The following is a 21069-nucleotide window of genomic DNA, read 5'->3' on the forward strand; positions in this document are numbered from 1 at the left end:
GGGCAGGGCCCTATATTGGAAGTGCTCTGTACCTAGAGTAAATCACAGGAAATGCCTGTGGGTGGGGTGAACAGTTATGTGGAAGTATGCATCTTGTAGGTCAAGAGCTTTGAACCAGTCTTGATTGTCCAGCGCAGTAATTATGGAAGAAATCATAACCATCTTGAAATGCTGTTTGCGAAGGTCATGATTTAAAGCTCTTAGGTCCAGTATGGGTCTCCATTCCCCTGTCTTTTTCTCTGTGACAAAATATTGAGACTAGAACCCCCTCCCACTGAATTCATCTGGTACCCACTCTACACCTCCTATAGAGAGGAGACGATTGACCTCTTGTTTCAATAGGGTCTTGTGAGAGGGGTCCCTGAAGAGGGACAGGGTGGGAGGGGTAGTAGGTGGAATAAGTGGAAGGGAATGGTATATCCCGCAGAAATTGTTTCCACTACCCACTTGTCTGTGGTGATATTGGACCACTGTTGGTAAAAAGGTCTTAAGCAAAGGTGTTGAACTAATTGCTTGTGCTGCACAGCAGGTATGGTGACACAGTCTCTGACTGAGGAGTCAAAGCTGTTGTCCTGGAGCTTGTGCAGCGTTACACGGGCTGGTTACACCATCTAGATGGTCTCTGGGGTTGTCGACTTTGATCATAACCCTGTTGCTGATAGCGTTGCTGCTGAAAGGGGTAGTTGTAGCATCTCTGGTATGGGTAGTATATTTTTCTTTTATATGGTGGGGTGCACACACCCAACATCCTAAGCATCGTTTGAGAATCTTTGCTCAAGTATAACACAGCATCAGTAGTCTCAGAGAACAATTTGGTCTTACCAAATGGTAAGCCCTCGACTTTAGTTTCATTGAATCATAGAATTCTAGGACTGGAAGGGACCATGAGAGTTTGTAACTCTTTAGGTACACAAGATGTTTGAAGCCAGGAGACATGTCTCATAACCACTGCTGTCACCATGGGTCATGCAGCAGTGTCAACCACATCTAATGCTATCTGGACCCCTGTGTGAGAAGCGGCATAACCTTTCTGGACAATAGCTTTCAGGATAGGTTCCTTAGGCTCTGGTAAGTGGTCCATCAAGGTCCATCAATTTTGTGTAACTGTCAAAGTTATGGTTCAATAAATGTGCCACATAATTAGCTATATGTAATAACAACATGGATGATGAATACACATTTCTCCCAAATAAGTCTTTTAGCATCCTTGTCAGAGACAGTAGACTTATACTGTGGTGCTTTGGATCTCCGTTGAGATGACTCCAACAAGTGAATTTGGCTGGGGGTGGTTAAATAAAAACTCCATACCCTTTGATGGCACAAAATACTTTTTATTTGCTCTCTTGTTAGTGGCTGAGATGGAGGCAGGGGTCTGCCAGATATTGTCCACTGCCTCCGTTATGGCATCATCGAGTGGAATATCAATTCTAGAAAATGATAGGGGTCTCAAGTTCTTTAAAAGTTTATGTTGCTTCTCTTGAACCTATGCAACTTGAATGTCTTGACTTTGAGCTACCCTTTCAAAAAGGTCCTGAAATTGTTTTAAATTGTCCAGAAGGGAAATGTTGTCTGGGATAACAGCTTCATCTAGGGATGATGAAGAGACATCAGTAACGTAAGTCTCCATTTGTTCTTCTGTATGTTCTTCCATTGGTTCCGAGAGGTGGGTGTCCACTGTTTCAGACTGTGTCTGTGGTGGGGAGAGTTGTGGGCATGGTGTTGGTGCAGTTCTTGATCATTTGTACTCCAGAAGATAGTCAGGAGATCAGTCCCTAGACCTGCTGTAGTAATAGTATCGTTGGTGATGGTCTTTGTGTTGGTAAGCATGAGGGTAGCAACAGAGATGAGCATCTGAGGAGAAGTGAGAGAGAGAATGTCTTCTATGCCCATGATGATGGTAAGAGTATGGTAAGTAAGATGCTGTGGAAGACAGTGGGAAGGAGACATGCAGTGAGTGTAACTAAGAAAGTGGTGTAGCTGTTCCAGAAAAGGTGAGGGTGGTCTTAGGAATGGTGATGCAGGGCTATACAGGCCATTCAGTGACTAAACATACAGGAGGAGAACTGGGAGATAATGGTGATCCAGGAGAGGAGGTCATCATAATAATTGACTCTGGTGATGGGATACACTGCTGAGTATTGGCCTGAGCTCTTCTCCGTTCCTGCTGTGAAGCGGTGTACATCGGTACCAACTCTGGTGCCATAGGAACTGGTGCTGCAAGTCTCGGTGAGGACTCCAGCATCACCAGTGCCAGAGTTATAGGGCACAGTGCTGGTATAGACTGTCTTGGTGCCATGGTATCTTTAGTTGCCGGAACCACTGAGGCTTGCAAGCTTCTCAGTTCCAAGCAAGACTTATGCACTGGAGCTGGAGCCATTGGTTTCTTTGTCTTAGGCCATTTGTCCTCCTTAATAATTCAGAAACCTCGGTTCTTGACCTCACTTATCTTGCCTCCAGATAACACAGGCAAAGATCGAGTGGGAGATAATCTTTTCTTCTTATGGGCAGCAAACGAGGCTGAGGAAGCACTTCTGAGTCGCTCAAGTGCCCTCAGGAGCCGGTGGATCAGGGGTGAGAGGCTGAAGAGCTTTAACAAAGAGGATCATTCTCAGCCTCATTTCTCTATATTTCTGCACTCTCACAGTAATCTTGGAGCAATGCAGACATTTCTGAGGCACATAAGATGCTCACAAACAACGAGTGCATTTTTAATGGCCATTTGAGGACAGCATTGCCTCCTGGCAAGAGTCACATTTCTTAAACCCTACTTCAGGCATTTTAAGCGAAGAACATTAACTTTAACTTGAACACTTAAAGTCTTCAGAAAAAATGTTATTTAGTATATATATTTATTTATATCTATGGCCGTGTCTACACAAGCCCCAAACTTCGAAACGGCCACGCAAATGGCCATTTTGAAGTTTACTAATGAAGAGCTGAAATGCATATTCAGTGCTTCATTAGCATGCAGGTGGCCGCGGCACTTCGAAATTGATGCGCCGTGCAGCTCGTCCCGACGGGGCTCCTTTTCGAAAGGACCCCGCCTACTTCGAAGTCCCCTTATTCCCATCAGCTCATGGGAATAAGGGGACTTCGAAGTAGGTGGGGTCCTTTCGAAAAGGAGCCCCGTCGGGATGAGCCACGCGGCGGCGAGGAGCATCAATTTCGAAGTGCCGCGGCCACCCGCATGCTAATGAAGTGCTGAATATGCATTTCAGCGCTTCATTAGTAAACTTTGAAATGGCCATTTGCGTGGCCGTTTCGAAGTTTGGGGCTTGTGTAGACATAGCCTATACTATATATTATTACTTTACTTTTTTTATTATAGAACTATTATCCAACAAACTAGAAAGGAACAACTTTTTAAAACTATGCACAGCAAGTAATAAAGACCAAGAATTTTTCTTTCAAACAGAGTTGAAGAGCACAGGAGAGGAATTGGCTCAGACTGGATCATGCATATGACCAAAAGTGTGCAAAGGGCCCAGCATGTTACTGCACATGCGCAGTCTGGCTAACCACCACTTTGAAAATCTCCAGACTGCAGCACTGGGGCGAGCCTGGCACCTGATGTGGAGCACCCACGGGGACCACTCAAAGGAGAAGCAAATGCATTGACTGAGGACTCTACAAACGTGGCTTTAAGCAGAATGCAGGTAAGTAAATTAGAAGTACACTACCACCTGTGGGATAAAACGCAACTGAGGCTGCATCCCTTGACATAAGTGGGGTGCGACTTCCCAAAACGGGAGATCTTAGCTCACTCCCAGCCCTGTTCTTCTCCTTGTGGGGCGTATAAGACTGCCACCTAGTGGCACACTCTTCTTGTTTGGGGACATGGAACGAGATCAGTGTCAGCTCATCAAAGGTGGTGGGTGCTGAGTGAGACAGCTGCTCTGGTGCTGGAGTGAGTTCCCACTCCATCAGAAGTACTTTAAGTCTGATATCACACCCTCTCTTAGTCCTAGGTTTGGAAGACTTGCACATGTGACACTTGTCACTTATGTGTCTTGACGAGGCAGCTAAGACAAGTATATAGATCACTCACGGGCACAGGTTGCTCACAGTGTTCACAGGGCCTGAAGCCTGGGCACCGAATCATGCCCTATGCTCAGCTAAGTCCCACCTGGGATGAAGAAAATTAACTACTGCTAAGGATAACTGAGTCAACTAACAACTATGTACACAAACATTACAGGAACACTTGTTCATACAAATGAAGCCTAAACAATGCTAGTAAAAGCAGCAAATGTTCTGTGCACCATCACTGATGGCCAGGAGGAACTGAGGGTGGGGGTGGTGGCGGGGAAGCTGATGGTGCCTGTTATACTGTGCCACATGGCTTCTGCTCCAGAGGGCACCAGTCGCTCCCCTATGGATACTGCTGAGAGAATGACTTCCAGCACCAGTGCAAGTGGCAAGCACCAGCACTTAATATGGAATGGACATGAGTGAGCACTCAGAGAAGAAGGGGGTCTTGCAACTGAGAATACAGTTTGACGAGGTTTTTCAAAAACTCTGGGAACATGCTGTTAGAGAAAACAAAAGAGAAGTAACTCACGTGTGTAGTAACGATGGTTCTTCGAGATGTGTCCCTGTGGGTGCTCCACATTAGGTGTTGAGCTCGCCCTGGCACCGCAGATCAGAGATTTCCAAGCAGTATCTCATTGGATTGCGCATGCACAGATGCGCACTGGTCCTTCATGTGCTTACGGTCATGTGTGCGATCCGGTCTATGCCAGTTCCTCGACCAACCACCTCAGATGCCCCTGAAAAATATAAAGCAAAACTCCGAAGTGGGGACGAACGGGTGGCTAGTGGAGCACCCATTAGGACACATCTCGAAGAACCATTGTTACTATACACGAGTAACTTCTCTTTCTTCTTTGAGAGGTCCCCGTGGGTGCTCCACATTAGATGACTACCTAGCAGTGACCCAAAAACATGGAGGGGGGGTATCGGATTATGTATGGCTTGCTCCTGAGATGAGAGCTGTCGATAGGCTCTCCTCCAGTAGCCGATGAAGCACGTAGTGCTTGGCGATCATGTCATAGGATGACCACGTTGCTGCTCTGCAAATGTCCTTCAAGGGGACTCCTCTAAAGAAGACTGTCGAAGCCACCATCACTCTGGTGGAGTGAGCCCTAGGTGGAGTTAGCAGAGGGGGTCTTACGTAAAGTGTAGCACATCTTTATACAGAATGTGATATTACTTGAGATCCTTTGCGAGGATAGTCCTTCCCCTTTTGATCTGGGTGCAAGAGACACCAGCAGTCCTTCCGTCTTTTGGAAGGGTTTGATTCTATCTATATAGAAAGCTAGTGTCCTTCTCACATCAAGTGCATGAAGCTGTACTTCCCTATTCAAGTTGTGCAGCTTAGGGTAGAAGGATGGTAGAGTTATTGGCTCACTGATGTGGAACTCTGAAGAGATCTTCGGGAGAAATGCAGGTGTAAACGTAATATTACCACCTCTTTGGAGAAAACAGTACAGGGCGGGATCTCCATTACCACAGCCAGCTCACTTACTCTGCAAGCAGATGTGATAGTGAGAAGAAAAGTTGTTTTTAGGGTAAGTAGGCGAAGAGAGATGGTGGCTAGAGGTTCAAAGGGTGGCCTAGACAGTGTGCGAAAGACCAGATCCAAACTCCATGAAGGCGATATCGGCTTCTGAGGGGGGTATAAATTCGTAAGGCCCTTTAGGAACCATGCTGTAATGGGATGGGCGAAGATAGCTGACCCTTCCACTGTGTGGCAGAAGGCCAATATAGCTGCTAGGTGGACCTTTACTGATGGTAAGGATAGACCCCCTTGTTTTAGATCCAGTAGATAATCCAAAATCGTGGGAACTGGGACCTCTAGGGTGGTCAATTGTTTGGATAAGCACCAGGAAGTAAAACGCTTCCACTTGTACACATAAGTTTTGCGGGTAGAGGCCCATTGGCTGCATTCTAAGACCTCTTTAACCCTTTCTGAGCATACATCCTCTAGGGAGTTGAGCCAGGGATTAGCCATGCCTTGAGACGTAGCATTCGAGGCTGAGGGTGCCTCAAGACTCCCAGGTTGTGTGTGAGGAGGTCCGGTACAACTGGGAGGGGGAGTGGTGGGCAGCACCTTATGCGTTGCAGCAGAGGAAACCAGTGTTGGTGGTCCCATGCTGGGACTATAAGTATCAAGTGTGCTCCCTCTCTCCTTGCCTTTTCCAGGACCTTGGGGATAAGTACTGTAGGAGGGAACACATAGCAAAGAGCCCTTCCCTGACAGTAGGAAGGCATCCCCTAATGAGCCCACTCCAATGACTATTCTGGAACAGTATTGAGGGCATTTCTTGTTGTTGTAGGTCACGAAGTTTATCTGAGGGAACCCCCATGTGCTGAATATACAGCGAAGCAGATTGGAGCGGATCTCCCATTCGTGTTTGAGAGCGAAATGCCTGCTCAGCTGATCTGCTTTTGCATTGCTGACCCCTGGTAAGTTTGAGGCTCTTAAACTTATGTTGTTTGCAATGTACCAGTTCCACAGGTGGACTGCCTCTGCGCATAATGTGCAGGACCTGGCCCTGCCCTGTCGATTGATATACTACATCATGGAAATGTTGTCAGTGTTGACCCCAACTACCTTGTGTCATAGGTATTGGAGGAAGTCCTTGCATGCATTGAACACTGCCCATAGTTCCAGTATATTTATGTGCATTGCCATCTCTGTATGGGACCATCGCCCTTGCAGTGACCTGTTTCCCATGTGTGCCCCCCAGCCTATGTGGGAAGAATCTGTTGTGAGAAAAAAACTGTGATTTGCAGTTGGTGGAAGGGCACCCCTGACAGCAGATTCCTGGGGTCCATCCACCATTTCAGAGACTTTTGCACCTCTGGAGGAGGCGATACCTTTTTGTGAGTGGCATGATTGTTGGCATGTACACACTCACCACCCAGTGCCGGAGGCAGCGAAAATGCAGTCTGCCATTCTGTGCCACAAATGTGGTGGCAGCCATGTGCCCCAGAAGCTGAAGGCAATTCAATACGCATACTGTGGGGCTGCATGTCAGTACCTGTATCAGAGACTGGATGGCATGAAAACGTGCTGTGGGCAGATACACTCGCCGTGATAGCATCTATGCGCGTTCCTATGAATACTATGTCCTGTGTGGGTTCCGATGTCAATTTTTGGAAGTAGATGACCAGGCCCAGCGAGTGGAATGTCTTCGCAGTAACGTCTATCGTAAGTAGCATGTCTGCCCACAAAGTGCCTTTCAAGAGTCAGTCGTCCAGATATGGGAAGATGAATACATCCTGACGATGCAGGTAAGCTGACACTACAGAGAGTGTCTTTGTAAAGACCCTGGTGCTGAGGACAGGCTAAAGGGCAAGACTTTGTACTGGAAATGCTCCATACCCACAGCGAAACGGAGGAAGCGCCTGTGTGCAGGGTGAATGGTTATGTGGAAGCACACATCTTGTAAGTCGAGGGCTGTGAACCAATCCGCATCATCCAGTGCTGTAACTATAGAAGTAACAGCGGTCATCTTGAAATGTTGCTTGCGGAGGTACTGACTGAGAGCCCGTAAGTCTAGGATTGGTCTCCAACCTCCTGTTTCCTTTTCCGGGAAGAAGGATTGGGAATAAAAACCTTTCCCTTGGAATGAGTCCGGGACTCTCTCTATTGCTCCTATGCAGATGAGGTGATCTACCTCTTGTTTCAACTAAGTCTCATGAGAGGGGTCCCTGAAGAGGCACTGGGTAGGGCTTTTGGCAGAGGTAAGGAGTGGAATGAGATGGCGTATCCCACAGTAATAATCTCCAGTACCCATTTGTCCATAGTGATACTTTCCCACTGGCAGTAGAATGGTCTGAGACGATAGTGAAACAGAGGTTGAGGTGGTTGCTGGCACTAAGTGATGGTAGTGGTGTCGCAGTCCTCAACGTAACAGTCAAACTCGCTGCCTGGCTGTCTGTGGCATGTGGGTATGACCTTGCTGGGGATGTCAAAGGTGGTCTTTGATGTTGTTGGCGCCCATGGTCATAGCTTCGTTGGTATTGAAGGCGCTGAGATTGATAGGTGTAACATCGCTGGTATGAGTAATATCTTTTGCTCATGTCAGGAAGAGTGTACGTGCCCAGCATTCTAAGCGTAGTTCTTGAGTCCTTGCTGGAGTGCAGGACCAACTCTGTGGATTCGGGGAACAGTTTTAACCTATCGAAGGGAAGGTCTTCAACTTTTGTTTGCAGAGCCTTAGGAACACCGGATGTTTGCAGCCAGGATATTCACCGCATCACTGCTGTGGTGGCCATGGAGCATGCTGCTGTATCTGCCACGTCTAGCATGATTTGGACTGCTGTGCATGAGGCCGCATATCCTTCCTGCAATACTGCCTTTAGAATTGGTTTCTTGTCATCTGGGAGAAAGTCCATGAGTGATATGAGTCTCATATCATTATCAAAATTATGGTTGGAGAGGTGTTCAGCTGAGTTGGCCATGCACAACCGTAGGGTGGAGGATGAGTATACCTTCCTCCTGAATAAGTCCAGTCTCTTTGCTTCCTTATCCGACAGCATGGATTTGTACTGTGGTGCCTTTGACCTCTGTTGAGAGGACTCAACCACGAGGGAGTTTGGTTGGGGATGGTTGAATACAAACAAAATACCTTTTGTCCACCCGTTTGTTGGTCGGCAGAATAGAAGATGGGGTTTGCCGGATGTTCACAGCAGCCTCTATAATGGCCTTGTCTAGTGGGATGGCAATCTTCGATGATGTAGGAGTCCTCAGATTTTGAGGAGCTTGTGCTGCTTCTCTTGCACCTCTGCCACCTGTATATCCTGGGACTGGGCCAGCCTTTTGAACAAATCATGAAATTGTTTTAGATTGTCCGGAGGAGACATATTTCCTGGGATGACCGCCTCGTCTGGAGAGGACGAAGAGGCATCCGTCTGCTATGCGTCTGTCTGTTCCTCAGACACCTCCTGCACCTGTTCTCCTGAATGCTCCAAGGAGGGGTTGATAACTGGCTCTGGATCTTCTCTCGGAGGGGCGATGTGGTCCCCCTTGGTAGGAGGGGATGTGTACTGTCTTTATGAGGAACATGGATGTTGAGATCTATCTCTGGACCTTGAGTAGCTTCGGTACAGATGATAGTCCTCACGGTGGTCTGGATGCATGTAGTGACAAAGACACAGTCCTGGTGAGGAGGATCTGGAGCATGAGCATTGTCTATATCTGTGATGATGGGAAGAGTGAGACCTCCTAGATCACACGGACATAGGTGGAGATGCTCTGTAGGGGTATCCATGCAGCTCATGTCTGATGACAGGTGCAGGATGCCTAAGCCAGGGAGAAGGGGGCCATAGGAGTGGAGACGGCAGTCTCAAGAAAGGTGATGGTAGTGTTAACGGCCAATCTGGTATACCCATTTCAGGAGGAGAGCTGGGAGAGAGAGGTGATATGATGAGAAGTTCCAGTGATGGGCTTCAGTGCTGAGTCTTAGACCATGCCTTTGTAAGTCCGTGAGATTGGTGGGTCAGTGCCGATATGGATGTTATGTCTGGTGCCACGGATTTCTGCGCGGGTGTTGGTGCCTGCAGTTCCATGCTTGGTGCCAGGGCCTGCGGTTCTGCATGGGCAGAGGCCTCAGCGCCACAGGTTCCTGTTCGGATGACCCCAGTTCCAATGCTCTCGGTGCCAGGGGTCTTGGTGCCGCAGTCTCTGACACCTGGCACTTAGGCACCTGCAGGGCTTCCAGTGCTGCATCCTTAAGGGTCTGAGACCCGGGCACTGCCTTCTGCTCTCCAGGCTTTATGCTTCCTTTAGCAGCAAGTACATCTGGGTTCTGTGCCTCACTTGTCCTGCTCGTAGGTAGTACTGGCAAGGATCGAGTAGGGAATAATTTCTTACTCTTATGACCCAAGGAGGTCAGAGAGGTTGCCTTCCATTTTTGCGGCACTAAGGAACCCTCCAGATGGGCTAAATCAGTTGTTCCAGGCTGAAGGGCCTTGTCAAATAAAATCATTTTCATCCCCATTTCCCTATCCTTCCTCGCACTAGCAGTCAGCTTAGAGCAGTGAGGACATTTTTGAGGAATATGGGTCTCACCCAGACAACGGATACCCTTGCTATGGCCGTCCAAGGCCGGCATAGCCTCATGGCATGACTCACACTTCTTGAAGCCCTCCTGAGGTATCTTCCTTTGTTGACCAACCTAATAAAGTCTAAACTTAATGAGGGTACTTAACAGGTATTAAGGAACAACAACGAACTGCTACTAGTCCGTAGATAAGATTCAGCAACTGATCTATGCTAGAGATAAGCAGGCCACAGTGGCTGCTGCTCTCCTCCCTCCTCTAATTCTTCTTCTTTTTTTTTTAAACTATATACAGTAACTTTTAAAGAACACTTTCAAGGAAGAGTTTTGAAAAGGAACTAGCAAATAGTAAACAAGTAACGGTTTTATCTTTCTAGGCATTGGAGCGGAAGCAAAGTCCATCTGCAGCCGCTGGCGGTTGAGAGGAACTGGTGTAGACTGGATCGCACACATGACTGTAAGCGTGCAAAGGACCAGTGCGCATCTGTGCATGCACAATCCAACGAGGTACAGCTTGGAAATCTGTGGCACCAAGGCGAGCCTGACACCTAATGTGGAGCACCCACAGGGACCACTCAGAGAAGAACCAATACTTACCTTTGGGGGTGGAAAGCTGTCTTCTGACAGACTTCTACACCACTGTGCAATGCAATACTTGCACGGAAGTAATGTTCTGCAAAGAATTTCATTTTCCTCCCCACAGCACTGCCACTCCAGAGCAGATGGCTGATGCTAGGGGCTCTCCAAATCACAGTATGCTGGTGCACAAGTGTGGGTGAACTTCAGTTCACAGTACATCCTGAATGAAGGAGTGGACATATGAGCCAGGGAAGGACAGTTAGCACAGTGCCCAGCACAGCAAGGATGGAGGCTCTGTGGCTTTGTGTGCTTTGACTGATCCCCATGCACCCCCGGATAGGAGCAGGCACAGCAAACCTGGCTTTCACAAAGGCTGAGGAAAAGCCAGAGTGCACTGCATTCTCCAGCACGGTCGGGGGGAGAGGAGCACAAACGCTCAGTTCCCTGCTTCTGATTTCTGTCAAGGATTGCTAGCCCTGCTGAATCACATGATGTGCCTGGGAATCCTATCCGAGCAACAGCTACTGGAGCTGACAAATTGTGCCCTACAGCGCGTGGCAGAAGCCACAACTGAAAGCTGCAGGGAGGAGCCGCTGCTTTCCAGGAAGGTAGAGTGAAGGTAAGGCAGGGAGGGCTCCCAGAAGGGACATGACTTAATCTGTTCTGGGGCAACCAATTTTGCGCCCCCGCCCATCCCCCATTAGCAGGTATGGGTTGTCTCAGCACTGCAGGACAATAATCCATGCATGTTGTATGGAATGCAGCCAAGCCTGCATCTGGGCTCTGGGAGGGAGAAGGTCTGGATGTCTGGCCCTGCAGCTTAACTCTGGGGATAGGGAGTGTTACTGTCTGGGCTGGGAAACTCAGTGCAGACATTCCTAGTACGCTGCAACTGTATTCTCCTCTAGCCTCAGCACTCTCTGCTATTTGGGAACTTAAATGTGGTAACCTACGAGGGCAGGGTGAAAATAAATGAGAATTGACTAAAAGATAAAGGCAGAGCTTTCCCCCACCCCAAGCTGTGCCCAGCTGGCATGTGTGACACATCTAGACTGAGGTGCCCAACAAAGGTATAACAGAGTAACAGGAACTGGGCTGTTGTAAGCACTTTTTTAACTTCCTACTCCTGGAGGAAATCTTTTTGTTACCTGTATTGTTACAGACATACTTCTCTTTGTGCATACCTGGCCAAATGCAACTTATGTTGGTGTGATTTTCCATAAATAAACCTATTTGTGGCAAGGATCAACAAAAAGTGTCAGCAGTTCTGTTTCATACAAGGTCACGGCCCAGGTTCCCTGACAGATGCATTCTTACAAATGTGATCAGGAAGGCAGTGTCACTGTCCCTTTCTTCAGTTCAACAGATACTAGATTATTTAGTGTATCTGAAACACTGAGCTTTGGCTGCTAGTTCTGTCAAGTTGTATCAGGCAGCTATTTCAGCATTTACTCCTGAGGGAATTCTGTGCCAAAAAACTAAAAATTTGTCACAAAACCACACAGTTCTATATATAATATTTGAAATTTCTGTATATCTTGTTTGTCAATATAGTGCAGCATATTCATGCTAGTTTCAATTATGTTGTTACCCATTGATAGGTATTCTGAAATAAAACACTCCTGCTCTCTTGTAAACCATCCGTTTAGGTGATCTGACAGATTGTTTTGGACCCCAGTGGATATGAAGCTCCTAAGCCTATTAAGTTGAAAGTGAAGACCTCCCAAAGCAAAGTAGCCTCTGAACAGAGCAGGCTTCCCCATGCTAGAGCACTGTTGCTGTGCTCTCTGTGAAGACTAAGGCTGTGGCCACACTGGAGAGTGATTTCGAAATGGCTTATCCCTATCCGTTATTTCAAAATAAGCCATTTCGAAATAAGTGGCATGGAAGCGACTACACACAAAATGCAGATCGACATTGCGATCTGCAACATCGAAATGATTCCCAGTCATTTCGAAATGGAGTGGCTACACTGCCACAGCTTCATTTTGAAATAACAAGGCAGGAAATGGTGAAGGCAGGGTCAAATGGCTGACAAGCCCTTCCTGGAGCACGGGCGAGCCAACCCCTTAAAGGGCTGCTCCCAAACACATCCCCCGTGCGCATGCTGAGGACACTGGCTGCTTGCAGCACGTGACCTCCAGCACAGCACTCAGCAAAGCCTTGGTTAGCCACCACACCACTGCCTGCCATGGACCCGCAGCACTTCACTGATGGGGACACCTTGGACATTGTGGCCAGCTTGATGGCTATCCTGACAGCAAGCCATATGAGCCTACGTGTTGCCTGACACATGGCCAACTTCCTGCAGGCTCCTCCCACGCTGCATCCGGAGCACCCCCTGTTCCAGCCCCGCCGTCGCCTCTGGCGGTACCCCACCAGTGGGGAATGGTGGGACAACATCATTGTAGAGAGTGGGACGACGACCAGTGGCTCCGCAATTTCCAGACGACTCGGGCCACCTTCATGGAGCTGTGCCATTGGCTCGCACCAGCACTTCGCCACCAGGACACCCGCATGCGGCCCGCCCTCCCCCTGGAGAAACGAGTGGCCATCGCTCTGTGGAAGCTGGCCACCCCGGACAGCAACCGCTTGGTTGGCCACCAATTCGGGGTGGGGAAGGCCACTATCGGGGTCATCCTCCTTGAGGTAAGGCACCTGGGGCCACGGTGGGTTCCTGAGGAGGGGGGTCCCAAGGTGTGGGGCCCCGTGGAGTGGGGTGCCTGCGGGGGAGGGGGTTCCCACAGAGGAGGTTCCCAGGGAGCAGGGCCCTGGGGAATGGGGTCCCCATATGTTACCACACACTCACAGGCACCTGTGCTCTCTACCCTACAGGTTGTCGCCACCATCAACAGGATCCTCCTGCGCTGCCTGATCCACCTTGGTGATGTGGACGCTGCCATGGCTGGCTTCCAACAGCTGGGATTCCCCAACTGCATCAGTGCATTGGACAGCACCCACATCGCCATCTGGGCCCCACTACACAGCCGGGGACAGTAAATTAACCTCAAGGGCTACAACTCCGTCATCCTCCAGGCCCTCGTGGATGCCAGAGGACATTTCATTGACGTCTGTGTGGGCTGGCCGGGCAGGACCCATGATGCCCGTGTCCTGCGGAACTCGTGGCTCGGCCGAAGGATGGCAGAGGCCACCTACATCCCCCCATGGGAGCTGCCAGTGGGGGACTTGACCATGCCCCTGTGCATCGTTGTGGATGCTGCCTACACACTCCAGCCCTGGCTAATGAATCCCTACACGGGACACACCAATGACAGCCAGGGCCTCTTCAATGCCTGCCTCAACCATGCCAGGAACACCATGGAGTGGGCATTTGGCCGTCTGAAGGCGTGTTTCAGGTGCCTCCTGATGTGCCTGGAGGTAGGCCTGCCCAGCGTGCCTGCAGTCGTGGGCGCCTGCTGTGCACCGCACAACCTCGTGGAGAGCAAGCAGGAGCTCTTTGTGGCACACTGGGCAGCCGAGGCCATGCCGCACTATGAGCAGCCAGGTGCGGTCCTGTATCGCCAGGTGAACCGGGACGGGGTGCGTGTGTGGGAGGCCCTCCGGGAGACCTTTGCCCGGGGACCCCCATGACCTGGCCCCGCTCACTCCATGCAACACCTCCCCCCGGCCCTGGTTCTCATACCTCCCCTATCAGCATCGCCCTTGCCATCCCCACTCAAGGCAGGACCCATACACCATTAAATAAATGCAAGTGCTATGTTTGGAACAGAAAGAATGTGCGACTATTTACGGGGCGCGGGAACTATTTACACGGGGGCGGGGGTGAACTATATACATGGGGAGGTGGAGGGCCTCAACTCTCCATCGGAGTGGCTCGTCGGGAGCCACAACGGCCCCTGGAGCCACGACCGCCCCGGGTCCGGGGACCACGGTGGGGCCGGGATGGGGCAGGTGGAACAGGAAGGTAGGGCTGAACTGGGGTATCTAGGGGCTCGGACTTGTGGGGCGGAGGTGGGGGGAGCCACAGACGGGCAGGGCTCACCTGGCCACAGCCAGTGAGCCAGCTCCTGCCGCTCATCTGGGGTCATGTTGGCTGGGAGCAGAGCTGCAGGGGCCAGGGGGCAGAAGGGATGCAGAGGTGGCTGGGGAACAGGGAGGAGTGGAGGAAGAGGGGGTGATGGGGAAGAGGGAGAAGCTGGGGCAGAGGGAGGTGGCGGGGAGGAGGAGGGTACCGGGGAGGAAAGAGGGGCTGGGGCAGAAGGGGGTGCTGTGGGAAAGGCCATCCATGGGGCAGGCAGCTGGGCCAGGCGGTTAGCGATGGCGTGGGTCAGGGTGTCGAGATACCCAGCCACCCGGTCCCAGGCTGCCCACTCCATGGAGAGCCATTCCCACAGCAAGTGGTTCTGCTCCCGCCATGCAGCCGTGTGGGCTGCTGCCAGATCATCTGCCCAGCTGTGGCGGTGGCTCCTCCCACCATGGCGCCCTGTCTGGGGAGGTGTTGCTCCTTCACCCTCCTCTGTTGATGTGGGGCTCCCGGGCACGTCTAGGGGGCTGGGGTGGCTGGCAGATGCTGAGGCTGTGAAGACATAAGGTGAGAGGGTGGTGCCCTATCAGTCATGAGCCTGGGTATAGTGGGCCAGCAGCCTTGTCCCCACCACCATCCCACCCTGCTTGTAGTGACGGGCTCTGGGGTGGCTTGTCTTCTGTGGGGTCCATCAATGCGGGGACATTGGAGTGATTGCCCCAGTCCTCCCAGGCTTCTGACCCTCATGGCAGCCCAAGGCCCTGTGGGGGCCCCACCCAGCAGCGATGATAGCCATCCCTGGGTCCCTGGCCTCTGGACGTGTGCCCAGGCCTGTACTGGCTGTGTCAGGGACCGCCCCCTCCCCCACATGACCAGCGTTCCCCACGCCCAGTCCTACCTGAGGGTTCCTCGAGTGGTTCAGGGGAGGCCCAGGTGGAGGTAGCCTGGCTAGGGCCCTCGGCGGGCTTGGCCATGTACAGTGGTCCCTCACTCCCGCTGTCGCTGTCCCTGGTGCCAGCAGGTACTTTGGGGGCTGCAGTGGAGGTGGGGCATAGAGGGTCCTGGCTGGGGCTCCTTGCCCTGTCCCTCCGGCTCTGCCGTGTCCAGGGTCTGTTCAAGTGATGCAGCCTCCCTGGGTCCCAGCAGCTGGTGGAGCTCCCTTAAGTAGGGGCAGGTGGCCAGCGCTGCCCCTGACTGTCTGGCTGAGTCCCTTGCTTGGGCATAGCCCTGCCACAGCTCTTTCACTTTGGAGCAGATCTGGTTGTGGGTCTGGAGGGGGTGGCCCCTTGCAGCGAGGTTGCTGGTGAGGTGGGCGAAGGTGTCCGCGTTTCTCTTCCACCCCTCCACCTTGAGCAGGATGTCCTCCTCCCCCCAGACAGCCAGCAGGTCATAGACTTCAGCTTCAAGCCAGAGGGCCCCCCTCCTCTTTGGGGTCTTGGCTGCTGGCCATCGGTCCAGCCACAGTGGGGTGTCGCTTTTTGGGGGTGCTGGGGAGTGTCATCTGGCCACCTCGTGCTCCTATGGCTGCCAGCACACTCTCAGCTTCCTGCATGGGGTTTCTGCGTCCCTGCAGCTTTAAGGTACCCGCAGCTGTCAGCCATAGAGCTCTGGCTGCTGGTGGGAGGGGCCGGCTCTGTGGAGGACTTTTCATTTCAAAATGGCAGCCAGGGAGCGGTTACACACATTTAATTTAGAAATTAACATCAAAATGAGGCGTTATTCCCAACACGGGAGTGGAATAACGATTTTGAAATGAGCAATTGCTGTGTCGCTGCTCTCCTGCTCATTTCGAAATCGCCCCTCATTTCGAAAATTATTTCAAAATAAGCTGCAAGTGTGGCCACAGCCTAATAGGTCATTTCCTTTGATCTAGGCCAGAAAAACTTGGCAAGCTAATCTAACAACTTTCTCCTTTCTGATGTTGATGAGTAAAGCCAAGTCCTCTGAGGACATAAACTGTTAGTTTGTAGAGAACCCAAGGGTAGATAGATTTGTCAATCACTAATGTGAGCACCGGCTGCAGGCAGGCATACATTGGCTAGAATTGTCCATCAAGCTACTGAGGTGAGGGCGTAAGAGGACATCTTGGCTACGTCTACACGTGAAGCCAACATCAAAATAGCTTATTTCGATGTAGCAACATCGAAATAGGCTATTTCGATGAATAACGTCTACACGTCCCCCAGGGCTGGCAACGTCGATGTTCAACTTCGACGTTGCGCGGCACCACATCAAAATAGGCGCTGCGAGGGTACGTCTACACGCCAAAGTAGCACACACCGAAATAAGGGTGCCAGGCACAGCTGCAGACAGGATCACAGGGCGGACTCAACAGCAAGCCGCTCCCTTAAAGGGCCCCTCCCAGACACACTTGCACTAAACAACACAAGATACACAGAGCTGACAACTGGTTGCAGACCCTGTGCCTGCAGCATGGATCCCCAGCTGCCGCAGCAGCAGCCACAAGCCCTGGGCTAAGGGCTGCTGCCCACGGTGACCATAGAGCCCCGCAGGGGCTGGAGAGAGAGCATCTCTCAACCCCCCAGCTGATGGCCACCATGGAGGACCCGGCAATTTCGACGTTGCGGGACGCGGATCATCTACACGGTCCCTACTTCGATGTTGAACGTCGAAGTAGGGCGCTATTCCGATCCCCTCATGAGGTTAGCGACTTCGACGTCTCGCCGCCTAACGTCGAAGTTAACTTCGAAATAGCGCCCGACGCGTGTAGCCGCGACGGGCGCTATTTCGAAATGAGTGCCGCTAATTCGAAGTAGCGTGCACGTGTAGACACGGCTCTTCACTACTGACTCCAGATGGTGACATCATGAGTAAACTGAGGCCAGCCAACACTGCAAAATTACAAAGTGAAGTCTGGCATATTAAACCATGTAAGTGCACAAGGCCACATGCCCCAGAGCCTCAAACAGTTTCATGCTGTTGTGACTGTGTGAATTTTATCATCTATATCAGACTGAATTGTCTGAAGCCTCAAGTTCAGACCATATCAGTCTACTGCAATTTCACCATCACTGTTTACTTTCACTTAGGGTTAGGGTTAAGGTTCGGGTTAGGGTTCACTGTTTAATTTCACTTTCACTGTTTACAAAACACACCAGATTGGAGAGACAAAATCTGCTGCTGTCAACTGTTATCAAAGAGAAGGTGTAGCACAGAGAACAACAAAGAATCTCTTTCCTATGGGCTCTTTCAATATGTGCTCCTCATCTGAGCCATGTCCATTCTGGGGCAGGGTCCAAGTCATCTGCTCCATACAAACCACATTTTCAGACACAAGATGGGCTCTTGTTTTAGGACAATTAGCAAATAAGCTTTCTAACCCTAAAAATTTGCAAGTGCTGCTTTAGGTTTAAGCAGCTGGAGACAAAGAAGCAGCAGGCAGCCATTGCATCGTTAAACATGTAATTCTGGGACACTGCAGCGCTCTACTGAATCAGAAGAAAGTCAGACACTGAAAGCAGTTCCCAGATCTCTGTTCTCTTGCATCACAGTAACTAGATTTGTTGTGATGCTGGCAAATAAGAAATTGGCAAAGTAGTCTGCCCTAAAGAGAGAGAAAAAAAGCAGTTGCAGGTCAAGTTATCAGAACCCTATACAAATCTATGGTATGAATACGGTGTACAGATGTGGCCTCCTCACCTAAAAAAAGATATCCTGGCACTAGAAAAGGGTCAGAAAAGGGCAACTAAAATGATTAGGGGCTTGGAAGAGGTCCCATATGAGGAAAGGCTAAAAAGATTGGGACTTTTCAGTTTAGAAAACAGGAGACTGCGGGGGACATGATAGAGGTATATAAAATTATGACAGGTGTGGAGAGGGTGAATAATGAGAAATTATTTACTTGTGCCCATAATACAAGAACTAGAGGACACCAAACGAAATTAATGGGTAGCAGGTTTAAAACTAATAAAAGTAAGTTCTTCTTCACTCAGCACACAGTCAACCTGTGGAACTCCTTGCCAGAGGAGACTGTAAAGGGTAGGACTATAACAGAATTTAAGAAAGAGCTAGATAAATTCATGGAGATTAGGTTCATAGAAGGCTGTTAGCCCAGGGTAGGAATGGTGTCCCTGGCCTCTGATTGTCAGAGGCTGGAGATGGATGGCAGGAGACAAATCACTTTATCATTGTCTTCGGTTCACCCCCTCTAGGGCACCAGGCACTGGCCACTGTCGGAAGACAGGCTACTGGGCTGGATGGACCTTTGGTCTGATCCAGTATGACTGTTCTTATGTTATGTTCTTATGTTATGTTAATGAGTTTTAACCCTTTTGTACTGGATAAATTGATTGTTTCCATATTAGTGTTTTCAGATAACATGTGGGCTTCCATAAAATCAGCATCAAAGACAGCCAGGCTCTTCTACTCCCACCCTCCTTATGTATTTGCCAAAACCAGAAAGCGCGGCCTTCCTCGACAGTTTTCATATAAAGCAAGCAGCAACTCTTAATTATATGACATTGGAAGTTTTGACTTGCTTACTTTACCACAATATTTCCTAAAGTCCTGGCCTTCACTGGTTGCTTGTTGTCATCCAGAACCATCACTGTAAAGTAATAAAGGAAGAAATCATTTTCTCACCTGTTACCAGTACTTTGCAGTTGGACAAGGACAATCTCTAACAGCTCATCTACCTGGGTAGGGAGGGCAAAGCGAGCCAGGGTGAGAAGCTACAATGCACTAACCGGCTAAGCAGACCTCCTTACACAGCACGATGGAACATCTAGTGTGCAGTAGCAGGTCCACACAGCAAGCAAGAGTGCTGTAGATTAACACCCAGGCATGCTGCACACTAACTCACCATACCTACAAACCTTAATTTGATGAATGACCACGTGTATCACACTCAGTGTGGAAGTCACAGGCAAAAAAGGAATTACAGAATGTCTGGGTACCGCAATCTATGAGCTAAAGATTCCTGTTAGTATCCCAGCCACAAATACCATTGGTTTTAAAATACAGTATACCCTCGAGATAAGCACAACCAAGTCGTGCATGTCTCAGGTTAATGTGACTGCTGCCCAGCAGGAGTGGGAAACCACTGCTGTCAGGGGTGGCAGTCAAGAGTCAGGAACGGTTTCCCAGCCTGGATCCCAGCTCCCCTCGCAGAGCCAGGAAAGGAGTAGAGGGGAGCTGGGAGCCAGGCTGCTGCTTGATTCCTGGGTCCCACAAGCAGTGGAGAAACAGGAAACCAGGCTGCCCCCTGGTTCCCAGCTCCCTGCCACTCTAGGAGCCAGGAAACTGACCACCCTCCTGGTGAAATAGTTTTTCCTAATATCCAAACTATACCTCTCCCTCTGAAACTTCACACCATTGCCCCGATTCTGTCATCACTGAGAACAGTCTCTCTCCAACCTCTTCAGAGCCCCCTTTCAGGAAGTTGAAGGCTGCTATCAAATTACCCCTGTCTTCTCTTCTGCAAACTGAGTAACCCCAATCTCTGAGCCTCTTCTCATAGGTCATGTGCTCCAGCCCCTTAATAATTTTTGCTGCCCTTTGCTGAACCCTCTCTAATGTGTTCACATCCTTTATATAATTGTTTTTAATCTATTTTTCCAGATGTCTAAGTGGCCCCCTCAAACATTGAGCTCACAACCCTGGATTTACCAGGTCAATGCTCAAACTGCTGAGCTATGCAGCCCATCTAAGAAGGGCTTGTCTGGAACTTGAACCCAGGATCTCTCACACCCAAAGCCAGAATCACACGCCTACACCAACAAGCTACCAAGCTCACACAACAGGCCAGTAGCATAGCTGGGAACAGACTCCAGAAGCCAACTTCAATGCCCTTTCCTCTGTCCACATTGCCCTTGTTACAACCTTCAGTGACTGGGTTATATTTCAATAGAGGATATTTGGGTTTCCAAAAACAGAGCCTGGAACCTCATCTTGGATACATTCTTAATCTAGGAAATCCATTAGAATCAATTCCATGCTGCCTGGGAACAAGGAAAAGAAGACAAATAATTTCTTTCCAGTAGCTGTGGTACCCTTATCTGTACTAACTGTTCAGAGGCCTGGTTTATAATATCTAGATATACACCATTCAGAATGGCTAATGCCTGTGATTGGCAAGGGGTGGTGGTGCTGAGAAGAGACATATTGACACGTGACAGACTGGATGGATGCAGGTTTAAATAATAAGGCTCTTTTCTGAAATATACAGCAACTTCTTGCAATATCCTTGAAAAATCTTACCGAATAAGGTTTATTTGGAGTTCACTGTATTAAATGCAAAGATTATATATTGCTGTAAGCCATTGGAAATGTTATGAACATCAGAGGATTACACTGAACAGTGGGTCAAACAAGAATCAGCTTCTGGACAGTGTGTAGTGGTTTGGCTGGGGAAACTCAAAGGGGCCACTGAATACAGCCTGTTGAAGCAATGCCATGCAGATGGGATCATTATCT

General features: G+C 49.8%; 1 protein-coding gene across 2 annotated transcripts in view; it reads right to left on the minus strand.

Moving 5' to 3' along the window:
- Positions 1 to 21069, minus strand: part of ACSS3 (acyl-CoA synthetase short chain family member 3) — a 173670-nt gene that overhangs the window by 21013 nt on the left and 131588 nt on the right. For both annotated transcript variants that reach the window (XM_075012266.1, XM_075012259.1), the window contains one exon: positions 19138 to 19201. In XM_075012266.1, the coding sequence (XP_074868367.1) occupies positions 19138 to 19201 (64 nt within the window). The remainder of the gene's footprint in view (positions 1 to 19137; positions 19202 to 21069) is intronic.

The sequence above is a fragment of the Carettochelys insculpta genome, chromosome 1 (assembly GCF_033958435.1).
Source record: "Carettochelys insculpta isolate YL-2023 chromosome 1, ASM3395843v1, whole genome shotgun sequence".
Classification (NCBI taxonomy): Eukaryota; Metazoa; Chordata; order Testudines; family Carettochelyidae; genus Carettochelys; species Carettochelys insculpta.